General features: G+C 31.3%; 2 protein-coding genes across 8 annotated transcripts in view; both read left to right on the forward strand.

Annotated features, from left to right (window-relative positions):
* LOC106666717 (protein muscleblind) overlaps window positions 1-17022 on the forward strand; it is a 264153-nt gene extending 247131 nt beyond the window's left edge. The window contains exons 3-9 of one of the 7 annotated variants that reach the window (XM_014394088.2): window positions 1532-1705; window positions 1859-2050; window positions 7366-7440; window positions 8617-8658; window positions 10566-10683; window positions 15002-15064; window positions 15531-17022. In XM_014394088.2, coding sequence (XP_014249574.1) covers window positions 1532-1705; window positions 1859-2050; window positions 7366-7440; window positions 8617-8658; window positions 10566-10683; window positions 15002-15036 — 636 coding nt within the window. In that variant the 3' untranslated portion in view covers window positions 15037-15064; window positions 15531-17022. Of the gene's footprint in view, window positions 1-1531; window positions 1706-1858; window positions 2051-7365; window positions 7441-8616; window positions 8659-10565; window positions 13967-15001; window positions 15065-15530 lie in introns of those variants that run through there. The other 6 variants (XM_014394089.2, XM_014394083.2, XM_014394082.2 and 3 more) reach the window with 6 other exon arrangements.
* A 3014-nt stretch (window positions 17023-20036) lies between these two features.
* Window positions 20037-21453, forward strand: part of LOC106666839 (zinc finger protein 277) — a 7116-nt gene continuing 5699 nt past the window's right edge. Inside the window, exon 1 of the mRNA XM_014394317.2 lies at window positions 20037-20378. Within this exon, the coding sequence (XP_014249803.1) occupies window positions 20173-20378 (206 nt within the window). The 5' untranslated portion in view covers window positions 20037-20172. The remainder of the gene's footprint in view (window positions 20379-21453) is intronic.

The following is a 21453-nucleotide window of genomic DNA, read 5'->3' on the forward strand; positions in this document are numbered from 1 at the left end:
GTAAAGGTGATAAAAAACGGGATAAGATTAAATCAAAACGGAAAATTCCGCTGCCTAATTAGCTCGAACCTTGTGAGAAGATATGAGAGGAAAGCCCTAATATTGTAATTGGACCAATTACAAAGCTTTGAGTGGCGAAAAAAAAAAGTATCAAAACTTGAGAATCCATTTTGTTCAACTATACCTCGGAACTTTCTCATTAAAAGTGTATATTTTAAAAATTTATGAAGGAACTGCTAACTCTTAGACACAATTTTTAAGCTCCGTATCTCCCTGTCGTACTTTTTTTCTAGATCAAAGAAAACCTGATAAAGCTTCTTTTACATTTAAGAAAGTGTTCTGAATGAAAGGCTGCGTGGTCTTAGAAAAGACCTTTTTTCTGAAACCCTCCTGTTATCTGTACTGGCTTCATCTTTTATCGTATCAAAAAAATGTTTTAATCTATTTTAATATCTTTGTGCAAATGGATAAACGCCATAGTCTCATCACCCTTCAGACATCAACAGACAAAAACCTGGGCTAAGAGTTCTGTATCCCCCTAACTGTAAAAAGCTTCCGATGGTCAGACGCTACGAAACAACACCGGCCCTTTTCAGGGTCACCAAAACTCCCAGTCACTAAACCCTATATGCCTTGAAGGCATGACTAGGTAAAGTTTACTACCGACGGGCAAAGAAAAGCTGAATCAAGGTTATGGAGGCTAATGAAAAACCTGAAGCTAGATAGTGAGCTTTAGCCCATATGAGGAGGGCGCAATGGTCCTGTTTTGATGGACAGTGAAAAAGGCTCTATAGCTACCTCACACATACCTGTAGAAAAAGTTCTTCCGCTTCTCTACAGACACGACACATTACGCTAGAATATCTGATCTTTAATATATCAAAAATATGATTCGGATAGCGAATACAAACCTGTGGACTATGGTTGTACAGGGCCACAAGAGGCATAGAAGGGTTATACATATTTTAAGTCAACAAAGCCAGAATCCTAAAACTTGGATTTTTATAATTATCCCTTTGTAAACATTGTAAATTAATGGTAATCAAGTTATTTTGAAAACACACTAATAAGTGATAAGAGCCATGTACACTGAAGAAAAAAATGGTGTCGCTAGATATATCTTTCGTATTTAGTAGTTTCATAAAGTTTCACTATTTTAACATTAATAATTTCAGAAATAGAACTGAGTTTGTAACAGGAACGGTTTAGTAATTTTCACTCAAACACAAACAAGCGTGGCAAATTGTGGTGATGGATCGGATGATGTTCAAGCAAGGCAGACATTAACATAGAATTAATATTTAATATGTTGGCCAAATGGGCGTAGCCAGGGCGTGTTTGTCTTCCTTCAACCCTCTGCCCAAAGAGAATCAGTTAGATTTGAAAGTTCAACAAGCGAGGTCCACCCTCGACCAATCACCTCAAGACAGTAACAAGATTGTCTTGTGTTTGCTCCGCTTTTTCTTTCCACTTGATTCTTGTTTGCCTCCTTATAGCGTTTAATTTATTTTCCTTTTCTTCTTTTTTCCAGGGTCGGTGTAATCGTGATAAACCTCCCTGCAAGTACTTCCATCCACCTCAACACCTCAAAGACCAGCTTTTGATCAACGGAAGGAATCACCTCGCTCTCAAAAATGCACTTATACAACAAATGGGCCTTACCCCCGGCCAGCCGATCGTACCGGGCCAAGTACCAACCGCAGTTGTAAGTAAATTTTACAATTGCCCACGGAAGAACACCAAATCTGATTTTGTTAATTCATAACTACCTGGGAAGGATTCGGATTTTGTGCTCTTCTGTGGGTTTACTGATGATTTCACCTCTGCCGGTTCCGATATCTCTTAATAATAATGTTAGTGTGCTTTGCAGGCGGCGACGACGCCTTACCTGGCGGGCGTACCCCAGGTGGGCAGCACATTTTCTCCTTACTTCTCCCCCGGGCCAATAATGCCCCTCACGGTCGCACCGGATCCTACAGCCCCCCTCAGCGTCGTCCAGCAGACTGCAGTAGTCACACAGCAGAAATTGCCACGCACCGACAGGCTAGAGGTACGTCAAATACCCTTCCGAATCTCCCTTCCTTGTAGGCTTCCAGAGGTCTTTCCTTCTTAACACTTTCTACAAAACTATGCCATACCGAGGAAGCCTACTTAAGCTGAGGAGGAAAAGTAGTGAGTCAGAACAAACCGACAATTCTTCTGTAATTAGTCTGTAGTTAATTATGAGAGTGCCCAATCCTTCCCTTTAACAAGAATCAATCCCTCAACAACATCTCCGTTATTGATCCCTGAAAAAATTGTGTTCGTTTCGTTTCTTACAGTTTTGTTTATTTATTTATCTTTAGACGCACATTGTGTTTTTGATTTTAATTGTATTGCATGGGGTTTCATTTTGAGGTTTGGATTTTCTTTCGGTTTCTTTTTCACCCGAAAAATTCCTTTTAATTTTAATTTCGTTCTTTTGTTTTTTTTTAATACGTTTCACCCGTTTTAAAACTACTATAGTGTATATAAATAAAAAAAAGGGAGAGAAAAGAAGGCTGCACCCCCTACCTAGCATGGGCTAATCTCACACTGTATACTTATTAATGCACTAATCTTTTATATGTCTGTTGTGTTTCTTCTCTGCTTCACCCTGTTTCACTTGTCTGTTTCTACTTCGAACTTTTGACACAAACATATGCACACCTGCTCTTGAACGAATGCGCCATTCACCGTCTACACTCCACTTCCTCGCAAGGAAAGCATGCCAGGCGCGCCTGCCTCATCAGGCTCGGACGTTCTGCCTTTCTGTATGAAATTAACCAAACCAAATTCATATTTTGTTATCATGTAGAATGACTTTTTTAAATATCAGGTATTTTAATTGATCAACTAGTTGCCGATTATCTTGATAACTCTTGGATAAGAAAAAAAACATTCTAATTATTTACTTATTTTCAACTTTTTTGTTAGAAATTTTAATTAGATTTTTTTTATCATCACATTCAAAATATACTTTCCTCTCTTGTTTTACACCCATGGACGAATTCTGTCGGCGAAACTTAAAAAATTTACGAAATTGCAATCAAAATACAAAAGATTGTTTTACAAAGAAAAATACGCTATTTCTTAATTTTTTCAGCCACTTTCTTTAAACATTTAAACAGTATATTTTAAAACAACGTGCTTTTGATGAAAATGTTTAATGCATATTTGCAAGAGTGGCGTTTTTCTATATTTTTTCGTTCAGAAATAGTTGTCCTTTTTCTTTCAGTATGTTTTATTTTATTTTTCTTCCGTTATTTTGACATTCAGAAACATTAGGTAAGGAGCAATATTGCGTGAATGTTATGTAAAATAACGGTTTGGCAAGATTAGTTTGCAAAGCAACTTTGTTTAAAGTCTACCTAGTTTTGTAGATGTGAGAAATAATATCTCGTTTTGGTATTCAGAATCATTTGGTACATGGCAACAAAAAGAATATAACTTCAAGATTATTCAGCTGCACAACATTTTTTTAATTCACCTGCTTTTGAAAAAAAAACTAGTTGGAAAAGCATTTCAAAAGAATAGCTATATTTTTTTTCTTCGTTTTTTTTCGCTTTCAGAATCATTTGGTATAAGTCAACTACGTGCTAACAATCTGTAGACAAAACAATATGCCAGGACAGGTAAACTGGATAACAACTTTTTTTAAATTTACCTACTTTTCTATGTGATATTTCTAGTTTGCTTAGCTGTTTTCAACAGAGTAGCTTCATTTTTTCTTCATTTTATTGGCATTCTGAATACGTTTGGTTCAGGGCAGCAATGTTAAAAAAAGAATGTATCTTCAAGATAATTCAACTTCAAAGCAATTTTGTTTAAAATTTACCTACTTTTGTAGGCTAGTTGGAAAGGCAGTTTTTAACTGAATAACTTTATTTTCTTTTTCTTATTTTTTTTCAGAAACATTTGGTTTAAGTCTGCTATAAGTTAATATTCTGAAAATAGAATAACATTTTAGGGCAGTTAAACTGTAGCTTTGTTAAAAATTTACCTACTTTTGTAGGTGAGATGTCCAGTTTGCATAGCAGCTTGCAAAGCTTTGTTTTTCTTAAATTTTTGGCATTCAGAATAATTTAGTAGGGCAACAATGTAAACTTCTTGTTCTTCAAGATAATTATGGCAACTTTTTTTTTAATCCACAAAAATAGATTGAAAAGTAGTCGTTTAGAAGAGCATTTTTCAACAGGATGAGGTGGCGCACGTCTGGGATCCTATACTTGCCAGTTCAAAAAGTATATCAGTCCTTGATGATCGGTTGAAAATGTAAGATATTTGAAAAAAGGCCCTCTTGCACAGTCTAATGAAGTGGGGGAGGGGGGATATTCAAGTAAGATGTTTCAACAATGAAGTTTTTCAATTTATGTAAATCCACTCCAGTTCTTTTTGGGTTATGGGTTTAGTACTGTCAATACTGCCTTCGGGTATGGCAATGGAGGGTGTGGTCTACATGTACCATACCTCGTCCCTTTTTTTAGTTCCAATACGGGTAAAGTGTACAAAGGCGGATCGGGAAGTAGGCGAGAGTAGATGTGGCAGCAAAAAGAGAGTGGGTGTTGATATGTGTGTGAGGGTGTGCGGTGGTCTAGGTATGCCGAGAGTGGCAGCGAGGCACGTGCACAAGGCTTGAGTGCAGGTACGCCCACCCATCGGAGCCTGTGAGCCCAGGCCCGGACAACACAGTCACCGTATGTATGGACGCGCTGAACGGGAGGTGCTCCCGAACCCCATGCCGCTATTTCCACCCTCCTCTCCACCTTCAAGCCATTATCAAGGCAGCCCACTCGGTATGCACATCCCGGCCAAGGCTTATCTTTCTTCTTCTATGCTCCCCCAGTGTCGTTTCGACCGTCTTCCAATTTATCAACGTTTTTCTCCTTGGGTGTCCGATGGTGGTCGATGCGCGTTTTCAAACCGGAAGAAGACGGAAGCGAACGACCCTGGGGCCCCCTGCTGGCAAGCCCAACGCTCTATCGTCTAGCTTTTTTTAGTCTAACATACCCTTATTTATTCATATTTTACACCTTGAGATCCACTGTTAAAAGAACATTTTAAACGTACAGATACTAACATGTATGCATTTGATACTAAAGGTTCTTTCCTCACTTCGCTTACCTCTACCTCTAATTTTTATCCTTTAGCTTCTCTTTCTTTTGTGATTTTCCCTCTTTTTTTATGTTTTTCTCTCTCTCTTAGCTTATTGGTTCCAGTTTTTATTTTTATTTATTTATTATTATTTTTATTTTTTATTTTATTTTATTTTATTTATTTATTTTTTATTTTTTTATGCTTAGTAGTTAAGGGCAAAAGAGTTTTACATACGCAAATCAGATATTTTTTATTCTTCTAAATATAACACCCCTTCACTGTATTTGCTTTAAATTTTAACATTATACTTTTTTTACTTCAGAATTAATCAAATTACAACATAATATATAGTCGGAAAGAATTAGTTTATAATTAGCTAACAAATTTTTGAATAACTTTTTCTAAAAAATTTACACAATTTTTCCTTCCAGTCAATTATGCAGTTTTTTCTTTTACAAGGATGAAATGAAATAAATCTTAATTTGTCGTGCTAAATTATAATTAACCCCAAGCGCAATAGTCATTTATTATCATTAGAACCGAATATGGCAAATTACATAAAATAAACCAATTAACCAAGTTTAATGGCATAATAAAGTATTATTGAATATTCCTATTATCTATTTTTTGATAGATATATAAATTTGATATAATAATTGCTATAACCATCGGTTTGTAATCATTATGAAAATGGTTCTCCTCGTCACAAATTCCATGATCGTTGTTAATTTTGTCCCCCTCCTGGGATACACATCTTTGAACAAAATAAAAATAAAATATATCCACTTTTAAATATAATTTAGAACATGTTTGATTGGACTGCACACACATTGCAAAATTTTACTGATTAATCTGTAAGCAATTAATTAATTATATTAGCAAGATTAATCTGAATCTGTAAGCAATGAAAATAATGTTCACTACAGCAGATATAATGTGAATAAATATAAACTAAATTAAAACAATTTATTTAATTGGCAAAATTAAATTATCTAATTTTCTAATAATTAATTTGTATCTGTGTTAATTAAACTTACTGGTAGTGGTAATTAACAAAGCTAGGTTTAATTTTAATTACTAAAGCATTTATTATTTACTAAAACTTTATGGTTTGCTTGTTTCGTATTTCTTTTATTTTTTCCTTTTTTTAGTCTAATTTTCTTATTTATTTATTTAATTGGAAAGGCTACCTGCAGATATGACAGATAACGGCGTACTGTTAGTTCTGTACTTGGGGTTTAGATTAATATTAAATTATTTATTGTAGCTAATGTATCATGTATAGCACCCTATCATCCTATCCCAGATAATAAAATAGTTGCGTGGAACACTGCCCTTTAAATGCATGGGCCGATCATTGCTTTTGAGAGGATATTTGCTTAATTTTGCTTCTTATAAATTAATTTCAGCCCATTAGCATTCCACTGGGTAAGTAATATAGTTGTACGCTTTTTCTTTGATTTGATTAAATTAATTACATGAAAAATTGGTAAGTATGACAATTTTTTTTAAATTGGTATTTATTTTTACATTTTATGACTACACTGCTTTTGTCCTAAGCAATATCCGATTAAAAGCATGTTTTAATAAATAATGTTCCACGTAGCTAAATCACAATCACAAATTGGTAAGAAAACGACCACAAAGGCTTGTTAGCAGAGGTCGTAAATTAAGTTTTGCTAGATGTTAGTCAAAGAGCTTAGGGCCTTATGCCCTTTTAATTTTTTTGCATGAGATCCTAGTCGATAAGTATTAATAAAAGTTGACCACTCTTGACTGTGGAAACTTATTTTAGATTCAAAATAAATTTTAAAAGTTTAGTTTTCTTTTCATGTTATGCTCTAAAACTGATGGTAATAAACTAAAAAGAACAAAATAAACATGTGCCACTAGTTCTTAACAATCCCCTAATATGCTTATAATTAAGTTTAAGCCAGTGTTGTAATGTTATGCACTTCACATAAATTAACAAAAGTAGTTGAATTAATGAAGGCTTGTTTGCCAAATACATCTTTCTATCTATCTTTTTATTTCTACCCATCTTTATCTTTTTCCCACTTTGAGCATGGTAAAATTCAAAAACAAAAACCAAAAAGATTAAAAGAGGAAAAAATTATTAAAGCAAAGCATAAAGTTAAAAAAACGGTGATAATGAGTTTGCGTGGTTTTTTAACTATGTTTGTTATTTTGTTTGATTCTCTTTTGGTTTGCCTGCCTCCCCTCTTGGCTTGGCTGTTGCTGCTAACTTAGGGAGGCGCAAGCGTGGGAGCGATCGCGCTGCAACAGCGGAAGAGAGCCCATGACCCGGCAGACGACCTAATCCTGGTACCGATCAGCTTTGCACAGTCCTCACTGATTTCTCGCTATATGTTGAAAACAAAATATTCAAAATTAATTTTTTTAAAATTAAATAAATAGCCTGAACTCTGGGAAGACTTTATAATACAAAAGAAAAGAAAAGAAAAAAGAAAATAAAACATCCTCCCCACTTGCCCAGAGTATGGAAAGCTGGTCACATGTTCCTGGCCACTCTCCTCCACAAAAATCCTTAGAGTTAAAAAAAATGACTCATCTGCCTTATATGCTTATGTAGAATTATTTATATGTAACCTTGTAACACTACACAATGCCACTTAAGTATATTCTTTATCTTTTCTTATTTGGCTTAGTCATGTGACCGTGCTTTTTCATACTATTGGTGTTGTATTATCCTCTCGATTTAATAATCCCAGGTGCACTAGTTTTTTCCTTTTTTTCACCCTCTTCATCTGCTTTTTCCCCCATAGAGACACAAAAATGCCAGGTCGATGTCTGTAAATAAACTTAGAATGAATGAAACTAGTGCACCTGTGTAACTTTTAGAACTATATAATTTTTTGCTGTAGAGTTTTGTTGTTAGCATGTTGTGCCAATATGCTTTCTAACTGGTGAGGCCACAGGCCACAACATTCTAATAACTCGCTAAGCATGTAAAAGCTTCACACAGTCACTACTGCATCTCAATTTACCAGTGTATTACAGAAAGAGTATTTTCTTTGTTTCGAGATTTTGTTTTGTTTTTATTATTTTATTCTGGTGATGGATGTATGCCATTGCTTCTTTTCAAAAAGCACACAATAAAACATGTAAATAAACTTACAAAATTTTAGGCAAAAATCTATTCAGTTGTGGCTGTGATATACAGTAGTTCCTTTAAAAGTAGTTTAAAACAAAAAGAAAATACTTTAACGTATTCCTTCCTTAATATCTGATGACATGTACCAATTTTCAGCTTATCTAGGTCCATTTGTTTTTAATTTCATTTTTTAATTATTTTCTGCTATATATAATTTTAAAATTAAATTGGCATACTTACATTCATCGTATTATTTCTCTCCTTTCTCATTATTGTGTACATGTTACATAAAGAAAATCTAAATTTTCAAAAATAAACTGACTTTACTCCCAGATTTTGTAGTTCGCTTTACAAAAATATGCTTACCCAAATTATTACTGTTTCAGATGGATATGAAGTCAGTAGGCTCTTTCTACTACGAAAATTTTGTAAGTTTAATTAAATTCAAAAGATTAAAAATTGACAGAGAGAAATAAATTCAAAATGAACTTCCACTACACCTTAAGGCAATTAAGACCAGTCCAAAAATTATGACACTGTGCTCTTTGAACATTTCTTTTTATGAATTTTATAAACAGTTGTGTTCAATTTAAGCTTAACAAAGAAAATGTTACTAACATTTGTTTTGAATTAAAGTATGGGCTTTGTAATTGACCAAAAGGTGTATTGTTACTTTATTTGATTTAATTATTTACATGTAATTAATTTTGTACGTATTTGGTTGATGTGGAATTGAATGTATTTGTGTTAGATTATCAATAATTATTAGTCATTATCCGACATGCTTTGTTTCTGGTATGTAACATAATTATATATCACTTAATGTAATTGTAAAATGTTTATGATTATTTATCTCAACAAGACCTTTAGAAATAGTTTTGTTCTATTAATTTCTTTAAGACAAATTAGTTTTAGGAGTCTGTTAAGATAGCCTAGTTTGTCATTTATTCATACTTTGTAGATGTAGATGTAAATTCAGAGAAATTTGGCGTACTGCATCCTTTAAAAGAGCTTATATTCCTTCTCTATACTTGTAGTACTTCACAAGTGAGCCTGCATTTATAAAGGAATTTGATTATTAAACCAGGTTTTTGTTGCTTAATTTCTTCTACGGTTATCTATTCCAAAGCAATTTCTCCTGTGGATAAGCGTAGAAGCTCAGTTTGTCAATAGATGCATAGTTCTCATTCTTCACAGAATCATACCGCATCGGTTGAGGCCAGTCTTTCACAAGTGCTCCATTAAGAATCCTGGAAGGATTCACAGTCTCTCCCAGTTTCCATTGAAGTATTCTGTAGTTTCTTTATTTCCAAATCTCGCCAAAAGGTTTTTGGATTTTCTGTGCCCAGTGAGCGAATTAAATTGTTTTCTCCATTTCATGTCTCCATTTACAAGATGCTCGTTGATAGTAAGGATCCCTGTATCACAAAAGGGTTCAAGACCTACCAACAATTTAGCAGCCCATTTCCTTGCAAAGATACATTTTTCTTCATCCCCCATGACTCGTACGAGAACTGGTACCCAATAGAGGATATTTTGATTTGTACGCCTAACCTGTTCATTTTAGGTTTGCAATTTCAAGCTAATGATATTTGATGTTAACGTACTAATGGATGCCTGTCTATCTGACTTGTCAGTTATTCTTTGTTTTTATATCATTCACTTGAAATATTCTGGTGTACAAGCCCATGGGCTTTGAATATTTGGTTTTGGGGCCAAATACTCCTGTCCATGTGCCTTCTAGTTTCCTAGATCCAGTATTGCACCAACAGACAGTGGTTCATACTTTAAAATTGAAGAATATTGATGATAATCAATCATTGAATCAAATCAATAATTAGATCTCCATTCCTAATTTTATTTATAAAGATTCAATTAATTTATATCACTTGAAAATGTTTCAACCAATTTAAATTAATTTCCCCGTTGATTGCTCTTAAATAATTATTTGATTCATAGTTAATTGCCATTTACAACAATTTGATTAAATTCATGTAAAGAAGTGGGATTATATTTGTGTTTTGTTAATATTTAAATTGTGTACGTTGTGTTTCAATGTTCAAAGTGAATGTCTTTGGTTTTCTAATTGAGTTAAAATTTAATTTATCTTGGTGGTATACAGGTGCAATATCATTATTGATGAATTTCTATCAATATATGTTTGTAGCTAAATTTAAAAAAATATATATATTGCCCATTTCGCTGTTTTATTTATTTATTTATGAGAAATGTATGATGGGATGTCTGTAATTTAAAAAAAAAAAAACTTGCAGCAATGATTTTTTTATGAGTAATTGTGTGTATTTAAATTCAATGAGTTCTTAATTGATTTCAGGGTTTCCCAAATATGGTACCATACAAAAGGACGGCAGGAGACAAATCAGGAGTACCAGTGTACCAGCCTGCATCGGCAACATACCAGCAACTGCTCCAGCCGTTTGTCCCGGTCTCATGTGAGTACCGCCCTAGCCCCGCGACCACGGCAGCCGCCTTCACAGGCGTTGCCCTCAACAAAATGATATCACATCACCAATACTTAACAGCAGCCCCGTCACACTCGACTTCCCACTTCTCCTTAGTCAGACCACCACCGATCCCGCCTACACCTCTCATATCAGACATTATTGCCGCCCAGTACTCATCCTCGCTCAACAATAACAATGACGATGAATTACAACCATACAAAAAGATGAAAACCACTTAAATTAACATATAAAAACCCATGCAGTTCCTAATCAGAACGTCCAATTATTGGAGAGGAAAAAAATTGTATAGAATTAATTTTAAAACCGGCCTCCCTCATTTATATTCCTCTCCCTTCCTTTTTTTTTATTTAATTTTAATTTTTTTTATTATTTATTCTATTAAATGGACTGCAAAATATTAGAGTTACCACTGATTTCAATTAATCATGCTCTATTTATTTTATATTTTTATGAAGGTTTTTTTTATTAAGATGTTAAATTTTTGATATCCTATTATTTGATGCTGTTTATCCTGTAAATTGTTGTATTATAAAAATTGGAATATTTTTTTCATTATAAGAGAGTGAAGTTTTCATGTAAATACTTTTAAATTTATATTAATTGAAATGAAAACAATTTAATTAGATTTTTCTTTTTTTGCGGTTCATTTATATTTTTATTTGGTGTGGTTTTATTTACGAGGTGAGTTTAATAATACTGAGGGTGGCCGGAAATTTTTAAATTATTAATATAATTAAATAATAACAATGGTCTAATAATTGAAAAGGAAAAAGAAAAAATGCATTTTGAATGTGTTTAGCTAGAATTTGTTGGGTGGTTCGTTCTTTTGCGAAGTTGAGCATGTTTTTTTTCACCCCTGTATTTCCCCCCTCTATTATATTGTTGGCTATCATGTTTGTTGTTGTTGCTATTTTTTTAGCTTCACTACTTTTTTTGAGTTTGTTAAGTTTGCTTAAAACTACAAGTTTCATTAAGACACCGCCTTTAAATTAACAGCACAGAAACAGAACCGTTCTTTATAAAAGAACAATTTTGTTTAAATAAATCTAACCTTTAATTAATTAACTTTACTATATTTTTTGTCTATATTGTTATTGTATATAGTTAAATGCTAATTATTCGGGGAAGATTCACAAAATCCCTTTATTCTAAGGACCAATTTTGCTTCAGCACTCCTGGTAGCAAAACTACCTATCTTTTGAAATTAAACCTTAAAATATGATCCCATTTGCTTAACACAGCCTGGATATATTAGGAAATAAATAGAATTTTTTTTTTATTTAACGATTTTAAAAAAGTAAGAATTGACTTTTAAGGGCGCTGCTCCCTTTAAACTGCAAAAACATTTTAGAAGGCTAAGAATTAAGAAAAGAAGAAGCTATCAGGTATGTACCTTTTTGCAACTTTTATGCTTTAAAAATCTCATGTTTATTTATTTTTAATTTATTTTTTTATCAATGAATTTATATCTACCAATAAAACTAACATAGTACTTTAAAGCTTTTTAAATCAATGAAATTTTGGAAGTTTGAAAGTTGCAACACTAAAGTTAAAAAGTGTTTCTAAAGCTTTTACAATTTTTTTAATCCCAAAGTTAAATTAAATGTTAAAATTGAATCATGAAATTATTTAACGTTACCAATCAATAATTATTTATTACCAATCATTAAACAAACTATCAACGATACTACACAATTTTTTGCTTTCTATGGTATAATGTGACTTTAACCATGATTTTTCAATTTAAAAAAATATTTTAAACATTCTACATACTTGTTTAAACTTACAGAAATGATTTACAAATACAGGTGATATCCTTAAAAACTATTTGGTTGAATTTTCATTGTTTTTAGTATAGCAAGATTCCTAACAATTGACACGTTTTTATCCATCAGTTATATTTCTTCTATAAGAAAGCATGTACTATAATAAATACTATTTTGTTACAATCTATTGGTATAATAAGAAATTGTTTTTTAATAATTCAATACCAAAGATGAGAGAAAAGAATTGCCTGGAAACTTACACATAAGTAATTATTTCAACCCATAATTACACCAAACAGAATGAAAATTTTAAGGAATCTTCCCCCGGAAAAGAGAAAAAAGCATTAGTGAGGGGATTTCGTTTTAGGTTGTGAACTAGTTCTTAGGTACTTGCATTCCTGGCTAATGTATTACCCCAAAAAAAATAAATATGTATATTTTGAAGAAGAAAAAATAAGTATCTCCTGGTGGTGGTATTTTACTTGTTTAAATTTTAACTTAAAAAAATAATAATTAATAAATTTTATAATATATAAATGCTTTACGATTAAGTTTTAGTAGTTTTTTATTTTTTGAGCTTGTTGGTTGCGAGGAGTGCACTATCGGCTTGCTTGTAGCCTATCATAGTTTCTGTTGGTGTTAGTCGCAAGGCCCAAGTGTCTCTACATCACCTATTTTTATACAAACAAATAATTAAATAACAATTAATTATTCTCTTTCACAAAAGAACGGACCATTAACATTACACAAAGTGCCTCTTGCCACATAGCATGCTAGGCTGCTTAACAATATTGTTATACAAAAAAAAATATTATAGTGAAAAGGAAGTTAAATTAAAAAATACGATATGTAAATTCTTTGTGCACTCTGTGTCCCAAACAATGTTATTTTTTGTCTGTCAAGTATGATTGTGAATAATAAATTTTAAGAGGATGGCATTTTTTATTCTAGCCATCTATAAATCGTGAAAATATTATTAATACCCAATATTAATTATATAATACTAATTAAAATATAAGTTTAGCTTTGTGAATGTGATGTATAGTGTTTTAATATTATTATCAATAATATATTTAAAGGAATTTCAATTCAAATGTGTGTTTTAAACATAAATAGAATTTTAGAAATTTTACTGTGTTGTTTCTTAGAATTAAAAACAAATGAGTAAATTTAAAATAAAAAGAATACCAAAAGAAAATATATAAATATATAAACAAATGGCATTCTAATATCCAGTGTATTTATAATCATTTGTAATATTAGCCAACGATTCTAATACCTGCATAGCAGTTATAGAATATATATACTTATAAACTTGTAGGCGTAAAACGCTTTATAACGATTTTATCGTAGGGAATGCCCAAGGAAGGGTTAAAAGCTTTTCCTTTATATAAATTAAAGTTGCTTGTAATTTTTGTCAAGTACAGTATTATGTAATAATAATGCTACAAAGTAAAATGCATGAATGGTTTTAATTAATCAAATTGCTTTATTTATTTCTCTATCTTTCTCTATTTTTCTCTCCTTACCTTGATCCAGAATATCATTTTTTTATTTTTTTTTATTTTATTTTTTTTTTTATTAAAAATGAATAAAAGACGTTAAAGATGTAAAGGAGTGGCGAGTCGATGTGTAGTGATTTCTCGATTGTGTTGCTTATCTCTCGGCTTGAGCAGTACGAGTTGGGAGGATGGCAAGTAAGTGCTAGCACGCTGGGAATTGCCGTTCAGTTCGCATGCCCCCGAAAAATACCCGCTTCACCTCTTTGCACAAAAAAAATGGTCAATGCTTAACCACGTCTATCTCTCAGGTACTCACAAAGTATTTAGTCTGATAGAAGCAAGGCAAACTAACCACTGCGCCATTAACTAACTATCTCTTAATATCTTTACAAATCCTGGCTGGGAGCCGCAAGGCATTCGTTATATTTATTATAATCATTTCTTATTAATCCTCAATGTTTTTTCCTATGTTAAATTAAGTTTTAAAAACAATCATTTTTAATGTGGAGAAATTTAATTGAGTTTTTTTTCTGTAATACAATACGTGCATGAACTCGTCTTTCTAAAAAAATATATATTTATCTTTGTTGTTGCTTAGTGTGAGCACAAAAATGTTTAAAGATTTTTCAAAAGTATTTGAATTTTAACAAAATATAAAAAAAAATTAAATTATACATAACAAACTGTCTTTTTATAAAATTTAGAATTTCAAAAATAGGATGCCTTGCTTTCACCCAATCAGAATCTCCAGTTTTACTAACTTCTGCGTAGTATCTTAATTTGCATTGCTTCTAATATAATTTATTGCCTTATATTTTATTGGAATGATTTTCTTTTTTTCTGCAGCATTAAGTAGTTTTTTTTTTCATTCTAGTGTGAGAATTCATTAAAAGAAAAAATTAAAATGTGTAAAAGAAAATTATTATAAAGATCAAATTAATATTTTTAAGTATTTTAATATTACAATTATATACCAATTTATCCTGATTAATAATTGGTGTTTTATACATTTTACAGTTACTGGTCATCCTCCAGGAGTTCCCAGATTTTAATTACTTTATGGAAACAGATTATAATTGAGTAAGTATCGATACATAATTTAAAGATATTATTACAACCATATTCAGAAGGCAATTTTTTATTTCCAATTAGAGCACATTTCAAATTCAAATAAGCATCATAAATGGAAAAACACACATAAAGGAACAACTTTTTGTTTAAATTGTGAGATATCTTCATGTTGTCTATGAATTTATGAACCTGAAATTTGGTCCTCGACAATCATTTTGATCTGCCTATCCTCATCGGATTGTTCATGGAATGAAGATTGCAAAATTCTGAAATGCATCTGATAAAACAATCAAGTAAAGATGTACAGACCAAAATGAAAAGTGGTGGCCAAATTAGTCAGTAAATTATTGTACAATATTAAATATTATATTTTAAAAGATTTAACGATCATTTGTTTTTTCAATAAAATGTTTTACTTTTTTTACTTTTAACTATATTATTATGTAATATAAATGTTATTTTGTTTACTTTCTAGGTGTTAAACGGAATCAGCCCACCAATCGGCAACTGGTGGATCTTTTTACTGGAGCACTCATCTGTTTATAAATATATATATATAAATATATATTAATATTATATATATTATATATAATACTCTCTATAGATATCTCTCTTATAACTCTCTCATTAAGTGCCACATTTTGTAAGGTAACAAAAAAAAGGAAATAATTAAGACAAAATAAATTTTAAAAGATTTATATGACATAATAAGAAAAAATAAACATAATAATGATAATAAAAATGTAATGTTCCTGTACAGCATTCAAAGAATCAAATTTAACGGAGTGTGTGTGGCCTGTACATTGTTGTAAATATCACTACACAGGTACACGAGGTTTGTTGGAAACAAGTAAAAATGAATGTGATACAATTATCAACTATGTTTTAGATAAAAAAAATAATAATAATAATAAATAAGAAAAAGAAAAATTTATTTTATATTGATTTTTGTATTTTTTTTAACAAATGCCGTACTGTAAATTGGATATGTTTTTGTTGTGTTTGTTGTTATTGTATCGTTGCGGCGAGCCAGCGTGTCAAGAGTGAGGTCGCTTGCTTATACCCGCTTCGTTACCTCAAGTCAAAAAAAGGCCTAACTCGACTCCCAACTTTAGTTGTGAATCATCTATATAAATAATATAATTAACTTATATAAAAAAAAAATTACATATATACATAAATATATATACATTATACACCCCAAAAATTTTGTAGTATCCGTAATAGTTATGATCACTAAAAAAAACTTGATATATAAATAATATATATATTATATATAAGTAACTCTCCTTTCTTCTCTTCTATCTCTTCTTCTATCTTTCTCAACTCTATCTCCTTAAAATAATTCTCCTTGTGTTTCTTATGGTTTGCAAGCTTTGATGTTTAGCTGTTGTATATATCCCTTGCGAGAAAAAAAAAATATATATGTAAAATGAAATATTTAAAAAAAATCACCCTGTAGTTATCTAGGCATACACAGCATTACACTTCCCGTAGCTGACTAGATCACTCTTGTAGGCTGGTGTCACAATATTTGTGTGACTCAGTGTTGGGTTTCATACAAACAACCATATTTTTTTTTTTTTATTGCTAATTTTGTGATATTTTAGTGGACAAAAATATGGATTATTGTTATTTAAGTCTCACGTATTAATACTTATAACCCAATATTGTACTGTACCTTGTTATATTGTTAGGATTGAGTCTAGTAATAAGATGTTGATACATTGTGTTTTGAATTTTACCACAAACAAGGATTTACCTTTCATATTCTATTTGATATTACCTTACCCCATTTTTATTTAATTTATTTTTTTATATATTTTATTTTTAAGTATTAAAAAGTTTTCCTTGTCAGTGGTAAAAAAAGGAAAAGTAAATATGAGAAATAATTTTAGGCACCGACATACTGTCTGAGCATAGCTAGGGCATTTCGGTCCAAAAAAACATAAGATCTGATCAGTAGTTAATTATGAAATGATGTGAGTTATTCTTTACAAATAATTGTCTTATCATTTCCTCTTCATTAAACTATCCTAATCCTAAAACAATTTTCATCGTATTTTTCAAAATAAAATGAACAAATGGAGAAAAGATTTAAAATTGTTAATACTAAGTGTACACGGAGATTTAATTTTTAATTTTTTTTTTTTCTAAACAAGACCAGTGATTTTATTTTCAAACTAATTTTTATGTTTTGTTTTCTATAATGTAAAAAGAGGAAATTAAATATATGAAATAAGTTTTTTTTTTATTAAACACCCTTTCTCTGCCCGATCATATTTGTATTAGTTAGTTTCCTTTCTGAAACTTCTTATTTTTTAATACATTGTAAATTCTATTATAAATAAAAAGAAATTATATCTTATTTTGTTTTTAATTTTGCATACCAAACCTTATTTAAATCATTACATTACAATTATTAAAATTATTTGATAGCAAGAAAATGTCTTAAACAAATATAAAAATTTATGGATTTTTATATTATATGGCAATCACATGACAGTTCTAATGAACACCATCATCAAAACAGCAATACAAATTCACAATGTATTGTATATTATTATTATTGTAAATTTATCCTTCCATTCACTTTACTTCATCTTAAAATCTGTCCAAAGGTACTTTCCCCTGTTGACTATTCCAAAGTGGGTTCCTCAAGGCAACATCCTTGATCCATTTCTGTATTTAGTGTGTCTATCAATCCCGATATAACACTAATGGTGTGGGGGGTTGGTTTTTGAGTAGAAGAATGGTTTTGCTTATTGGTGGATTAGTGTCTTTGTTTTGCATACATGTGGGGGGTTTGCTTCTGTATTTGTTATGTCGGTTGGGGTGGGGGGAAGTATTTAGTGATTGAAAGGATCATATATGTAATACACATACATATAAATAAATTTATTTATATATATAAAACTGCATCAAGGTTTCAGGAATGATATATATACCGTTAAGTTGGTTACTGCAGTTTTTGACTCAGAGCAAGATGTACTGAGGAGGGTTTATGTTGGACACCGTTGCTGAAAGTAACCAAGGGTTTTGAAACTGGTGATGGTTGCAACTCTTTATATTCTTTCTTTGCATTTACTAAACTTATTTTCTTTGCAAAGGATTTTTTAGGATACCATTTTCTTCAATGCATTAAGGGAACACGAACTAGACAGCTGAGTAATTTCCATTAAAATTTACACAATTTTGCCGATATTTATCAGCATTTTTATATACTGACGTGCCACAATTTGCACATACCTCCTCATTTGGACCATTGTTAGTAGCACGTCCATATTTATGACAGTGTTGACTTTATTACGCCCATGCGTGGACATGGGTGTTAGTTTGAAACTAAAAACAGGTTCATTTCTTGCAGAAAGGTGAAAACTTGAAATTAAAAGGGGTTAATTTGTAAAGTTAAAAGTGTTTTACTTGCAAATAAAAAGTGGTTCAAATTTGGTGGTGGTAAAAATTTGGTTCAAAAAGTGTACATTTGAAATTAAAAGGAATAATTAGTATTCAAAATTTTAAAAAAATTATTCGAAATTAAAAAGGTTTAATTTGAAACAAAAAAAGGGTTAATTTGATGCAGAAAGGTGAAAATTTAACATTAAAAGGAGTTAATTTGTATTTTAAGTTAAAAGTTTTTTACTTGAAACTAAATTGTCGGTAATTTGGTACAAAAAAGTGTAAATTTGAAATTAAAAAGGTTTAATTTTTAACCAAAAATGCGAATAAAATTTGGAATTAAAAGGGTTTAATTTGTACTTTATAGTAAAAGGGATTAAGTTTCAATTAAAAATGTGTTAATCTGTTGCAGAAAAGTGATTTTTTTTTTTTTTTAAATTAAGGGTTAATTTTAAGTTAAAGGGAGTTATTTAAAAAAGGTTTAAATTGAAACTTGAAAAGGATTATTTTGGTGTAGAAAAATGAAAAGTTGAAATTGAAAAGGGTTAATTTGAATTTTAAGAAGTTTTTTTAAAGTAAAAAAGGGTTTTAGTTGACCAGGAAGAAAAAAAATTGAAATTAAAATGGGGTTAATTTGTATTTGAAATTAAAAAGTTTTAACCCGAAGCTAAAAAGAGGTTAATTTGATGCAAAAAAGTGGAAATTTTACATTAAAAATGGTTAATTTAGAGTTAAAGGCAATTATTTGAATTTAAAAAGGTTTTATTTGAAAGTTAAAAATGGGTTAATTTGATTCAGAAAGAGAAAAAAAACTTGAAATTAAAAAGAGGTTAATTTGTCTTTTAAATTAAAAAGGATTAATTTGCAACTAAAAATGTGTTAATCTGATGCAAAAAAGCTTACATTTTATATTAAAAAAGGTTAACGTAAAGTTAAAAGCGGTTATTTGAATTTAAGAAAGTTTAATTTGAAACTTAAAAAGGATTAGTTTGATGCAGAAAAGAAAAAAATTTTAATTAAAAAGAATAAATTGTATTTGAAATTAAGGTGGTTTTACTTAAAACTAAAAAGTTGTTAATTTGGTGCAAAAAAGTGTAACTTTTGAAATTAAAAATGATTAATTTGAATTGACAATTAAAACTGTTTATAACTTGAAAAATGAAGTGGGTTAATTTAAAGCTTACATTTTATATTAAAAAGGGTTAATTTAAAGTTTAAGGCAGTTATTTGATTTCAAAAGGTTTTATTTGAAAATTAAAAATAGGCTAATTTGATTCAGAAACCAAAAAAATTGAAACTGAAAGTGGTTAATTTGTATTTTATCTTAAAAAGATTAATTTAAAGTTAAAGACGGTTAATTGAATTTAAAAATGTTTTATTTGAAACAAAAAGGGGTTTTTGATGCAGAAAAGGGTAAATTTGAAATTAAAAAGGGTTAATTCGATGGCGAAAACTTTGTAATAACTATTTTCAAAAATTGTCCTTAATAATAGTTATGTATGTAGCTTTGATTATTGACTTTATCGACAGGACTATTTTTAATAGTATCGATTGGTTTTTCAACGCTGCAGACAAAAGAACCTTCCCATGCTGCAGTCTGCACTCTGCACTCTGCAGTCGTTCCTCGTTAGTGAACACGACAGCAGGTTACACTTTGGTCCTGTTGGTCTCGCTAGTTTACATTTTCGAGTCAGCCCTCGAATCCGGGCATCGACGAGATGTTCGGCCCTCTCAATTTTCCTGAGGCGAGCACGTCCACTTCCCGCGGCCCACTTTTCTACGAGGACCAGGAACGGGTCGCACCCTGCATTCTCTGCGAAAAGGAGTTCCTGTTCCCAGGGGAGAAGGAGCAGTGTCTCAGGCACATCCTGCAGGACCACCATCTAGTCATCGGCGATGCCGAGTCCATCACAGACCTGCCAAGGTAATTAGGTCAACTCGTTGAAAAATTTTGTTCATTTTGCGATTTCATGTGTAGATCTATAAAATATCCTTGATCCGTGGAGAGAAGACAAAACGTGCCTAACAGACCAAAACACACAAACTAAAATCCTACACATTGTATGAAGTGGTCGGTTCAAACAGGTCCACAATTTGATATAAACTGCTCAAAAATGAATAGGGATATTTGTAATTTATTCTTATTCTATTAATTTTAATTAAATTAACCGATATATTCTTGTCAGTTAGAAAACCAAAATAGAAACTACAAAACCAAAAACAAACAAATGTCAATCCTCATTTTTAATAACAGATTCACTTAAGAACAGTAAACATGAAGACTACACATTTTCTCGTCTTTTCTCCATTTTAATCCAGTTGTACTCCCTTTAGTCCTGGAAAGACATCATCTTGAACCAGAAGTTGAATTGAACTTGAACCGCAATATTACTGTGAGAATGAGTCATCGGCAAGTGGATATCGCAGAGGCAGTTTCTCAGAGCGAGGTCTCCTTGACTTTAGCCCGTTTCCTAGAGGCCTGGTAATGGATCCTCAGTGCATTATGCCACTAAGGGAGGACAGAAATGTTGTCATTGCTACCCTTAGTGCCCACCAGATCCTAAATAAAGTACACGCTGTTTTGGCAAGTCATTAGTTGGCCTCACATCATGTGCATCTTTGAGACGACCTGCAGCAACTTAGGAGACTAGGTGCACCAAGTCCAATTGGAATGCTTATGTTTACTGATGAAATGTATTTCTGTCTGTATATTGATAGGAAATGAAACTGGAACTCACTGACAGAAACGTGACTCAGTAAACATAACAGCATTCCAATTGTTGTTTCTCCTCTGCGCTCACTGTACCATATTCTACTATGTGTGGTGGTTAATGACCGTTAATCGATAATTATTCAGAAATCATGAGATGCGGTCTGGGGTGATGTAGGTTTCAGAAAAACATTTTCTTTCTCGTGCCAACGTTTCGATCTTTATTGAGATCATCTTCAGGGCCTGGGATTTACAAACATTGTTTACATTTAACAAATACATTTAGGAT

The sequence above is a fragment of the Cimex lectularius genome, unplaced genomic scaffold (genome assembly GCF_000648675.2).
Source record: "Cimex lectularius strain Harlan isolate CLEC.00 unplaced genomic scaffold, Clec_2.1 scaffold2, whole genome shotgun sequence".
Lineage (NCBI taxonomy): Eukaryota > Metazoa > Arthropoda > Insecta > Hemiptera > Cimicidae > Cimex > Cimex lectularius.